The following is a 12,127-nucleotide window of genomic DNA, read 5'->3' as shown; positions in this document are numbered from 1 at the left end:
GCTCTCCCCAACCCCCTGCAGCAGGCCCAACCCCATCCCTGGAAGCAGCAGGATTCCTATTGTTTCTGTCCAAAGACCAGCACCAGAAGCATCTAGAAACCCAGATTCGCTATCTGCTGAGCAAATCCTCCTGGCTCAGAGCCTGGCCCAATTCAGGGAAAGGAGCCAAATCAATGACAAAATCAGTAAGCACAGCAGACACCTGGAGGCTGGGGGACAACTCTACTTTTCAAAGGCCCGAAAATAGCCCTGACCACATTTGCCCCCCAGGCCGCCAGGGACATACTGCAGGACGCATCCCCTGCAGAGACTTCAGTCAAGAGACAAAAACTTCCAGTGCGCTCAGTTGCCACCGCATGGCCCATTTCATCTCTGGGGTATGTCAGGCCCACCATCTGTGCCCACAGCATAGTCAACAGTGGGCTGCTGCACACATTTCACAGTGGGACGCCCTGGACCCTGGCAGGTTCCCACCCCTGCCCACCTAACGGTGCAGTACCTCTGGTGACACCCTGAGGGAGCAGGGTCCAGCAGTGGTGCTTGCCCTGCCCAGGCCCAGGATCGTGACCTGGGGGGCAGGTGTTGGAGCATCTGCACGTGTGCCTACCTGCCAGGCCGGGAGGACCTTCTCGATGTCATTCAGATTGATTCCATCCCCATCTTCTAGCTTCCCTTTTCCACACCTGGACCAGAAAAGACAGAAAGGTGTTCAAAGGTCAGCACATCTATGCATCCTGACCAGCATCCAGTCCAGCAGCAGGAAGAGCAAGGATGCTCAGGAGATTCCTGGTCCTGCCCTCCCTGAAGGCCTGCAGAATCAGCCTGTCCCACAGGGAGGAAGCGGCCCCTAAGATGTGCCCCCTCCTCGGGCCTGGCAACACAGGCCCTTCCTTAAGGACAAAGGACTCCATGCAGGCGACAATGTTGGGACCAGCCTGGGGAGCAGGGCACTAATGCGACATCCAATCCATAGGGAGATGAGAAAGATACCTTAGTCCCCCGACTCATCCAATCAGAGATGCTAAGCTCCTTGCTGATGAACACCCCAAAGCCTGTCACAGCTCCCCTCAGAGCCCATCATCTTGCCCCATTACACCAAAGGGAAAATGAATGAACAGAGACCAATCAACTTTCTTGAGGACACACAGGACCCCAGTGGGGCTTCCTCTCTCCTTGGCCTGACTTTGGGCCAGTCCAGCAAGCCCACTCAGATACTGATGCCTTCTCTTCATGTCCTTTGTGGGTGGGTGTACCCCCCGGCCACAGATGCTGGCCCTGCTTCACTGGCAAAGGGCCACATCTTCTGCATATTTAAAGGTGCAGACTCTGGAACCCAATGGCCAGGTTGGAACCCCAGCTGCATCCCTTAATACCCGGTGACCCTGCACTAGTCACTTAACCTCTCTGGACCTCAATTTCCTCATCTGTAAAGTGGGGATAATTAATAGTACCCAACATCATAAGGTGGCTGGAGGATTAAATTAGTTAATGTATCCAAGTGCTTAGAACTGTGCCCGGCACATACACATGCATATATACCTTTATATATACATTAAATATACCATTTAATGATATAGTACCATAAGTGGTAAATACATTATCATGGTACATATAAGTAAAATTAAACAAAATCATAATAAAATAAATAATAAGGTGAATACGTTACTACTACTAGGACGGCTTCTGCTGCCGTTACTATTACTTCTGTTGTTCTAGGCGAATAGCAGCAGTGCAGAGATTAAGAGCAAAGAGTCTGGACCCAGCCAGGCCCCATGCCGTTTACTCATTTTTCCTGGGTCTCCTAGTTTCCTCATCTGTCAAAGTGAAGACAACAACAGCTCCTACCGCCCCAGGTTGTGGTGAGTTTTAAACAATATGAGGCAAGCCCTTGCAGCGGGGCCTGGCCCACAGACGGCGCACAGTAGGTATTGTTATTATCATTGACCGAGGTATGGTGAGGGCTGCCAGGTGGGTTGGTGGCAGCATTTTCCAGCTGCAGAGTTAACGCAACTCTCAAGTTTAAGAGTAATTCGTTTATTGGTTCAATATTTGCCAAGCCTCTCTTGTGTTTTTGGCTGTGTCAATCTCCGTTGGAGTCGTGGAAAATAAATCGCACGTGGTTCCTGCGCTCCGATGGCTCATGGATCTTAGGACACAAGTCCCAAGCTCGTCTAACAGGGCGGCAATCCTGGGCACCAGTAGGCAGCAGCATGAGATATGTCATGAAAGTCCTATGGCAGGAGGAGCCCTGGAACCCCAGGGGAGAAACCATGTGGCTGCAAACCCAGCAAGGCTTGGGTTGACGAGGGCGCAGGGATACGATCTACGTCCCCATTCACAAGCGCTTCCTTGCAGGCTCCACTCGGACTGGGTCCCAGTGTAGACAATGTGCGGACTGGGCCCCAGTGTAGACAATGTGCAGACTGGGCCCTCCTCTGACCTCAGTGTCACAGCACAGTGGGAGTGCCCGGTCAGGGCCAAGAGGTCACTCCGGGAACACAGGAGCAGCGTCCAGAACAGTCTGGGGCAGGGGGAGGGAGGGGAGGCGTGAGCGGGCCAGGCCCACTCTGGGAGGATGCCCGAGGCAGAGGGCAGCGGGGCAGAGACTGGAGCTAAGCGGGAGCGTGTGGCCAGAGATGTCAGCATTCCCGCGGAGTCGGGTAGGGGGGTGCAAAGGGCCAAAAGGGCGCCAGAGGTCAGCTTGGGTTCTGGTTGGTGGAGCTGCGGTGGGAGGGGTGTAAGGAGGGAAAAGAGGAGAGTTCTCGCTCCCTCCTCCCCAACCCGGCCTCGTGATGTGCTGGGCTGCAAATAAGGAGGTGGAGAATGTTCTGGAAACAAATCTGCCTGGTAGAGACAGGCTGGCCTGTGAAGGCACCAACTGCGTGCAGTCATCTGTGTTTTGTACGTGCCATGGCAGAGGGGGAGGAGGGGACTGCGGACTCTTGGCTGACTCGAGCGGCTCACACGCCCCTCCTCCAGGTCACGTGTGGCTATCACACACCTCTGGACTCGCCAGCGTGCAACAGCCCAGCCCAGCCCAGCCACGGCCTTTCATTCTCCCCTCAGCGGCTGCTGCGGTCTGCAGCGAGCAGTGTGCAGGGACGGCTTGCTGTCCCCCTAGGCTGCCCAGTCCAGGGCTCAGAACCCCCCGGAGGACGGCGGGTTCAGGGGGCAGAAGGTTGTGGTAGACCAGCTGAGTCATTGCTGCCAACAGGGTTTCCAAGGCAACAGCCTCTCTGAGTTCTGTCCCTCCATGGAAACATGGGCTGCGGGAAGCCTTGGCAACCGAGTGTTGCCCTGCTTCCGAGAGATGCTGCAGTGGCAGGGCACATGGAGTCTGTCCCTAGTGCAGCAGGTTCCTGAGAGGGACACAGTTCCTGGCCCAGCCACAAGGTGGCCACAGGATGCTGCACCCAGACTCCCCCCAGGAACCTGGGAGAGACAGGATTTGGCCAGAGAGCCAGGTGTCTGTGGGAGATCCCAGGTCACTGTCAGCAAATGTGGCAGGCTCCTGTGAGTAGGGGAGCCTGGTCCGCAGCTGGTGAGCGGGTGCAGCCAGTTCCTCTGGCTTCAGAGGGGACAATGGCCTGCAGCACAAGGGGAATCTTTCCTCCCCTGGATAGTCACTTATCACCACCGCCAAATAGTATTTTGTTCTGATGTTAATTTGTGAACTGTGCAGATGCCTTCAGAAACTTTGACTTCACGTATTCCCCATCCGACACCTTCAGTCCATGAGGCGGCACCATCACTTCTGTCCTCTGAGCCTCAGTTTCCCCACTAGTTTCACCATCTGAGTGGTCCCAGGGGACACAGGAGCATGGGGCTTCCCAGTGAAATGCCGTCTCTCTCCCGAAGCCTTCCGAGACGGTTCATCTTCTCCCACCCGCTTTGTATTTATTTAACCACCCACCTAGTGGCTTATTTTGTACTGTGTGTTCTCTAAATGTCTACACCACAAAACTGAGTCTTTTTTTTCCTATACAGTCTCAATCATGAATGAGTTCATGTCTCCTTTTAACAATAGAGCCAACAGTCCTTCTGAGCAGACCATATTTTACACTGTGTGTGTGTGTGTTTTCCTCACGGGACCCAGCACCGTGCAGGGACCCAGCAGCCCTGTGACTGGGCTTCAGAAGTGCAAAATGCCCCCCTGTTCCCACTGCACACCCCAATCTCCCACAACAAGGCAGATGGGAAATGTGGCCTCTGCTGAAAACCTGCTTGTGAACTCGATCTGCTGAGCAGAGGTCAGTTGCCTAAACTCAGAAGTGCGGAGAACGCAGCCCCATGTAGCTCAGGAGCTCAGGGGAAAACGGCCTCACGGCTGGCCAATGAGGGCTGAGCCTGCAGGGAGCTGGTGCAGGGCTCGAGGCAGAGCCGGGGGAGCCTCGTGGCTGGGCCTCCGCTGTGCTCTGCCTCCTTCTGTCAGGGTGCCTCCACGCTCAAGGCCATCTCCCCTCTCCACCCTGAGGAAAACCATCCCAGAGGTTCTGAGGGAACCACAGAGGCAGGAAGATGAAAACAGGAGGTGTGGTGAGAGGCTGGGGTCCCCTGGTGGAGTTTGATGTGAGTGATGGGCCTCTGTCCAGAAAAATAGACGCCTGCACACAATTTTGCATGAAATTTGAAGGGGGCGAAGCCGATTCAAGGATGCTCTGCTGTCATGACCTGGGCACTGGAGGGCGTTCGAAGGCCTTAAATCATGGCTCTGCTACTTGGGCACGATGCTTTGCCTCTCTGAGCTTCATTTCTCTCATGTCTGAAATAGGGATGAGAACATTCCGTCCCTGGCTGTTGCTCATCACACTGCGGTGAACCCATGTTGCCAGAGAAGGGGTGGCCAGCAGGGGTGGAGTGGGGTAAAGAGTGGCAGCGAGGGGACAGGGGAAATGCAGGAAAGTGGCCAATAATACCAGTTATGTGTAGATCTGAAGTGACAGGGAGACAAGAGTAGGCAGAGAAGGACTGGAAAAATAACAGCCATGATTACAATTAAAAAAAGAAAAAAATGGGGGCCGGCCCTAAGGCTGAGCAGTTAAAGTTCCACGTGCTTTGTTTGGTGGCCTGGGTTCTTGGGTTCAGATCCCAGGCATGGACCTACTCCACTCATCAGCCATGCTGTGGAGGCATCCCACATACAAAATAGAGGGAGATGGGCACAGATGTTAGCTCAGGGTGAATCTTCCTCACCAAAAAAAAAAAAAAAAAGAAAAAGAAAAAAGAAAAAAACACAAAATAACAAGTGTTGGCAAAGATGTGGAGAAATCGGAACCCTTGTATATTGCTGGTGGGAATGTAAAATATTCAGCTACTATGGAAAACAGTTTGGCAGTTCCTCAAAAAGTTAAAACACAAAATTACCATGTGTGGTATTGTAATTTATTAGTAAGATATATTTGGTCTCTGTCCCCAGGCTTGGCACAGAGCTCCTAAAATCCTTGCAATTTCTTAAGTGAAGAAAGTGAGAAAAGTGTCTTTTACGTTAATGAGGTGAATTTTGGAAAGCCCCTAGGCAACCTGAGGATGGGGGAGGGGAGCTGGAGATTGGATCAATCACCAATGGCCAAGGATTCAATCAGTGATGCCTAGTAATGCAGCCTCCATAAACACCCAAAAGGATGAGGTCCGAGTGCCTCCTGGCTGATGAACTAGTGTGGACTCAGGGAGAGTGGCGAGTTTGGAGGAGCATGGAAGCTCCTCGCCCTTTCCCCATTCCTTGCCCTGTGCATCTCTTCCATCCAGCTGCTCCTGAGTTATATCCTTTTATGGTAAACTGGTGATCTAGTGAGTAAAACGTTTTCCTACGTTCTGTGGGTAACTCTGGCAAATTAGCCGAACCCAAGGAGGGGCTTGTTGGAACCTCTACCTATAGCCAGTGAGTCAGAAGCACAGGTGACAACCTGGACTCTGATTGGCACCCGAAGGAGGGGGCCAGTCTTGTAGCACTGAGCCCTTAACCTGTGGGATCTGACATTATGTCCAGGTAGACAGTGTCAGAATTGAGTGGAATTGTAGGACACCCAGCTGGTGTCAAAAAATTGCCTGACGGTGTTGGAAAAAATAACACAAATCGCAACTGGTATCAGAATTGGACCGTGTGACCCAGCAATTCCACTCCCAGGCATAGACCCCAAAAGCACTGAAAACAGGGACTGAAACAAATACTTATACATGGATGTTCACAGCAGCACTATTCACAGTAGCCAAGAGGTGGAAACAACCCAAATAACCATCAGCAGATAAATGGATAAACAAATGGTGGTATATCCACATGATGGAATATTATTCAGCCATGAAAAGGAATGTAGTACTGATACATGCTACCATGTGAATAAACCTCGAAAATATTATACTGAGTGAAAGCAGCCACATATAAAAGACCACCTATGATTCCATATATATATGTATATCCAGAATAGGTAAGTTCATTGAAACAGAAAACAGACTCGTGGTTGCCAGGGGCAGGGGGAACTGGGGAGTTACTGCTTAATAGGTTTTATATTAGGGTGTTGAAAATATTTTGCAACTAGATAGAGGTGGTGGTTACACAGTATTATGTAACTGGATTGAACACCTTAAAATCATTAATTTTATCTCAATAAAATTCTTTTAAAAAAAGAAAGAAGGAAAAGAAACCATCTGCCCCACACCCTGAGTCTGGCTGAAGTCACATTGCTGTCCTGAGGGCAGCTAGGGAACATTTGGACGATGCCCTGACCCGGTCTTTAAAGGGGAAGGCAGCACTGACACACGAAGGAGGTAGACAGTGGGACAACCCAAGCTACATCAACCACTATACGGGTGGTTCTCAAAGTGGTCTCCCTGGACCAGCAGCATCAGCATCCCCAGGAGCTTGTTAGGGATGTGCATCCTCAGGCTCGACCCCAGATCTCCTGCATCAGACACTCGGGGGTGGACCCAGCCATCTGTGTTTTAACAGGCCCCCAGGCGGTTCTGATCTGGCGTGAGACCCGCTGCACTAGACTGCGGACAAGCAGGGCCACTGTGAGTGGTCAGGAAGGGGAGTGGGCAGTGTGGCTGGAGGGCGCTGGGCAGTGAGGGGTGGAGGGGTTCCAGAGAGAGGCCAGTGAGCCTGCAGGGCTGAGGCGATGAGCTTCTCCAGACATCAGCCACCTGGGTGACCCCAGTGCTGCAGAGACAGCTTCTCCGGCATAGCCACAGCTGTCCTGCACCCCACCCCATCTCTACGTAAGAGCCCCCCTCACTCCCCGGCCGCCCCTTACCCTTCACGATCGATGTGTGGCAGGGGCTGCTTGGGCGTGTGTCGCAGCTTCCTGTGGAACTGAGTGAAGTCCAGCTTTTCAGGCTGCAGGTCCCAGGTGGCACCACTAGAGGGCGAGGGAGGGCGAGAAATGTGACAAGCTCAGTTGCTGATGGGGACGAGAAGCACCGCCCTCAACTGGGCACCGAAGCAACCTCAGAAAGAGCTGGGCAGGAAGGGGAGGGCACCCATTGGCCAAGGGCAGGGGTTGGGCAGGGACCCCTAACTCAGAATGGAGCCCAAGGTGTCTGCCTGCGAGGCCCTCCTCTCCCCTCGACCCTGCCGGGCAGTCACGCACACCGGCAGAACACAGGTGTGGGCCTGATGCCCACTCTACAGCGGTCCCCCTCAAACATGTGAGAGTTTGTTTTCGCACCTACATTTGAGAAAGGCTGGAGAGAGAAGGGAGCCTCTGACAGCAGCTCAAGATGGGGACAAGGCTGCTCTGAGGTACATAAGGCAAGTCAGTGGGAAGCAGGAGGCCAGGTCCCGCAAGTTCCAGTCCCAGGAGACCCACGGCGCTTCCATGCTGGGTGAGCCTGAGCCAGGGGTGTGTCTGGAGTAACCCCCCGGGGGTGGCCAGCGCCAGGGCCAGGGGCAGACAGAGCTAAAGGCCACCACCATTCACGGCCCGAGGCCATCACTCCCCAGAGGAGTGGTCACCATGGCAGGGGGACATTAGCAAACCCTTCAGGGGCACTGTCCCCACATCCTGAAGAACCCTGGCCAACTCTTGTCCTTCCAACCTGGCCCATCAGGAACCTTCTAGAGCCTGAGCCACTGACAATGCTTCCTTTCCTCCAGACCTTTCCTCAGGCGAGATGGGTGGGGTCTGCAGGCACAGCTCTCGATCCTGGGGCTGACCTGAGCAGGCTGACGCCCCCATGTGTCATTCTCCTTTGCTCTTCCTCCTCCCTAGTCCTCCCCTCTCCTTTCTCTCCCTCTCCCTGTGGTTGGACTGTCGGCTTCCATCTTCCCTCTCCGTCAACTCTCTCTCCTCTCTGCCTCCACTTCCCTTCTTGTTCTTTTTCCCCTCCATCCTCTCCCCTAGTTTTCCTTCCTTTGCTCTCCTCTCTCTGACCCCTTCCTCTCCAGCCTCATCCTCTCTACCTCACCCCTCTCTCTCGTTGTTTCTCCCCACTTCCTGATCAGTGAACTCTCGACAGTTACTCAGCCCCCAAACACCCCACTGGGCGAAAGGACAAGTGAGCCGAGGTCCCAGCCGGAGCCACACACCACTGACAAGAGGAAGAGGGGCTTACCTGAAAGAGTCAAAGGTGTTGGCAGCCCAGATGTCCGTGCCCAGCATGTCCAGAGAGTTGTCTTTGCTGCCATTCTGGAAGAGACGGGGGATGAAAGGGGTGGCATTATTTGCTTGGCCAGGACACTGAGAACAAGGGTTGGAAGGCGTCCCCAAGTCCCAAACCAGGAGAAGGCTGCAGAGACTCTCCCCATCCCCCTCGGTTGCTCACTCTGGGTGGGAGTGAGCGTCCCGGCTGGCACACTCAGAAAGAGTCAGGAGGATTCAGCCTCCCTGCGGGCGTGGGCCCTCGCTTCGGTGGGGTTTGGCAAAGCTCTGCGGTCACATACAGAAACAGCCAGGCCTCTGCTGCCCCGAGTCCTTGGCTCTCTCCTCAAAGCCACCACACTGAGGAGCCACCACCACCATGGCCAGCATGACGGCAGTGGCTTCTCCCCAGGCAGGGGCTCTGCAGAGGCAGACACCCTGGAGGGACCATGATGGGGGACTGACTTCTTCGGGAGTTAAGCCCATCTCCCCCAAATCAGGCAGCACCAGCAAGTCCCTGTTGACCAAGGCTACGCCAGCCACTGAACTTCTCCAAGTCCACCTGCCAGTATTCATCCTCCGACACTTCCTACATGACCCATCCCATAGATGGAAAACACTTTACTTGATCCAGCTTCTATGGTTTGGCTTCTCTGCCCCTTGGCAGATGATGTCTGCAACAAGAGCTCCAGCTCCCTGCGTCACTCCTGATGCCACGCGTCCCTGGTTACCCCCAAGGTCTGCCTTCCACCATCATGCTCTAAAACAAAACTTCTGCCTCCACTACAGCTGAGCGTGTCCATGCCCTATGACCCAGGACTTCCCTCCCAGGTATAAACACAACCAACACGTGCACAGATGTTCACCAACAGTAGGTAGCACAGAGGTACAGAGCAGCCATATACATAATAGCTCCAAAGTGGAAATCACCCAGTGCCTGCCAACAGCTGACCGGACAAACAAATGTGTATATTCACATCCCAGAATATTACCCAGCAGCAAGAACAAACAAATCAAAACAACGTGTAACAGCATAAACCATCCCACAAACGTAAAGTGGAACAAAAGAATCCACAGTTTGTCCGTGACCCTAAGTGAGTTTTAATCTCCTCGACTGTTACCTTCTCTTCTTGTGCCCCCACGGTGTCAAGCTGGGTACCCAGTAGGTCCACCTCAGATGCCTGTCGACTGCTTAAACAGACTCTACCCTGTCGGTGGAGGAAGCACAAGCCTGCTGCCTTGGTGTGTGAAAGACTGATGCACAGATTAGAATGTCAAGATGGATTTGCCATCCTAGGGTTCCAGGCCCCAGCATTCGGGGAGGGAACAGGGGTGGGGAGAGAGAATAAGCATGAGAAAGGGACGAGAAGGTCATAGCGGGAGGGCAAAGCGTCTCACAGGGATGAGTGTAATACCCTTTGAAGGCTGCTCGAGGGCATGCGGAGGGTGCAGGCACCTCCCTCCTGGGCTGGTCACCATCAGCCCCTGTGTGGAGGGTTGAGGCCCCTCGCACACAGCTGGTGGGAACACCAGAGCCTGGAAGTGGGGGTGCTACGCTCAGGCTAAGAGGGCACCTGGGCATCTCAAACTCGGGCTCTAGCCTCTTCTGAAGCAGCATCCCTGGCAGGGGGACCTGCCAGCCTCTAGACTGCTTCGGGTCCGAGGCAAAGGCCCCTGGCTGACGGATGGGAAAGAGTGACAGGGCAGAAGCTGTTGGAGGAGATGCCCCTGCCATTTGCACGCAAGTGTTGATATCCTCCAAAGGAAGGCCACTTCTCCGTGCATCTGCAGGCCACCCCTGATGTGCTGTTACCACCTCTGATCGGAGGTGAGAAACCAAAGCTCAGGGAGGGAGGTCTCGAGGCCCAGCTGGTGAGTGGCGGAGCCAGAATGCCAACCAGGGCTCTTTCTGGAGCCACAGCAGCCGGCCGCCAGACACGTCTATTTTTTCAATGCTTCATAGTTTATACACTCTCTCCACACATTTTTCTCACTGAATCCCCACCACTCTCGCCCATCCTTACAGCAACCCAGGAAACATATTCCTCAACCGCCGTAGATAACCTGAATCCTATTTTACATGCCAGAAAATTCAGAGATATTTGCCATTCCCAGAAACAGCTTGTTCCTCAAACCTCCACCCTCCCCACTGGCTCACCCTCCCGGTCCCTGTGCCTGTACCAGCATCTCCATCACCCAGGCCAGCAGTCTCCACTAACATGCCTCTGCCCCAGCTCATTGTGCCCTGCATGGCCCTGCCCCTGTGGCCCCTCCGTGCTGGTTCTCACCTGTCCCTTTCCACTGGGTTAGGTCTCGTTACTTCTCACTCTGATGTAGCTCCTGCCTCCATTCCCTCCCCACTGACAATGCAACTCTGATTCTCAAAGCTGAGGAACAGAAATGCCAGGAGTGGAGCCCTCTGCAGACCAAGGTGCTGGAACCTCATCTTTGCACAGCCCCGGATGCCCTGGGGATAGGCCTCCGGGAAAGAATAATGTGGACGGCACCCTGGGGCTGTGCAACTCTGCAGACCTGGAGGAGGGGATGAGCCTGGGCAAGAATGGGGACCCTCGGCCACTGAATAGGACATGCGAGGGCTGTGGCACGCCAGCACCTCTGAGTTGAATATACTAGGAATTTAGCCCTCATTAAGGCTGGTGTCCTAACAGGTGAGACGGCAAGTCTCTGGGGAAGCTCACAATGAAAATCTTGTCACAGGGGATGACCTACTTATTGTCACTCTATTTGACACAATCAGTGCAGCACATGACAAGAATCTGGACATTTCCTCGGAGTTCATTGCAATGAAATGTGACAGGCATATAATCACAGCAGGTAACCTTCTATCAAGGGGGGCTAGGGAGATAGCCTGGCACTTGGAAGCACAATCTATCTCCTTCAAGCCCAGCCCAGAGAGGGGAGAAGTTCACCTGCAGGGCCTTCCTTAGTTGTCCCTTCTCGATACCGAGGTGGTGGTCCAGGGAGTGCCCAGAGGGGCCAGGCCTCCCTCGGCAGAGCGGCTGACTCTAAACTGGACAACCGGGAACCCAGCACTTCCCACGCCCATCCCCAGGGCCTGCTAGCCCTGGGCTGACAGCACCCAAGCTGACCACAGGGCCACCCCGCCACGTGGCTTCAGATCCCACCAAAACCCTGGAAGCTGTAAAAGTGGCTGGATAGTCCTTCTTTCTTGAGTTCTGGACACCAACCCTCACACCCTGCAACCCCAAACACACACACACACACACACGGCACCTGTTCCACAAACCCTTAGTATCTAGAGACGTCAGAGAAGCCAGAGGGGCAGGAGCCTGCAGACAGGCAGACCTACAGACAGGCAGACTGCAGTCTGATTTCTGGAACTTCACACCAGGAGCCAGACCCACTTCACTCTCCAAACCACCCACAGCCCTGACTCACACTGAGGACCCACAAGAGTGGTGAGGATGGAGAAGAAGGTGACCAGGGCTTGGCTTGTTCCCAGGCACCCCTGCCTTCTCAAGCCCCAGTCTTCAGCTGCAGAGGCCTTGGCTTCCTTGGCACACTAGGAGTGC

At 54.1% G+C, this 12,127-nt stretch overlaps 1 protein-coding gene across 41 annotated transcripts in view; it reads right to left on the bottom strand.

Annotated features, from left to right (window-relative positions):
• The window catches only part of CTIF (cap binding complex dependent translation initiation factor), a 297,253-nt gene that overhangs the window by 180,712 nt on the left and 104,414 nt on the right, over window positions 1-12,127 (bottom strand). For all 41 annotated transcript variants that reach the window (XR_011542724.1, XR_011542725.1, XR_011542726.1 and 38 more), the window contains 3 exons: window positions 8,548-8,621; window positions 7,248-7,352; window positions 608-683 (listed from right to left, as the gene is read on the bottom strand). Coding sequence is in view for 31 of the 41 variants with exons in the window: in XM_070630175.1 (XP_070486276.1) it covers window positions 608-683; window positions 7,248-7,352; window positions 8,548-8,621 (255 nt within the window). In the remaining 10 variants the exon portion in view is untranslated. The remainder of the gene's footprint in view (window positions 1-607; window positions 684-7,247; window positions 7,353-8,547; window positions 8,622-12,127) is intronic.

Source organism: Equus przewalskii, chromosome 7, assembly GCF_037783145.1.
Source record: "Equus przewalskii isolate Varuska chromosome 7, EquPr2, whole genome shotgun sequence".
NCBI lineage: Eukaryota > Metazoa > Chordata > Mammalia > Perissodactyla > Equidae > Equus > Equus przewalskii.
This window is presented reverse-complemented; position numbering and strand designations above follow the sequence as displayed.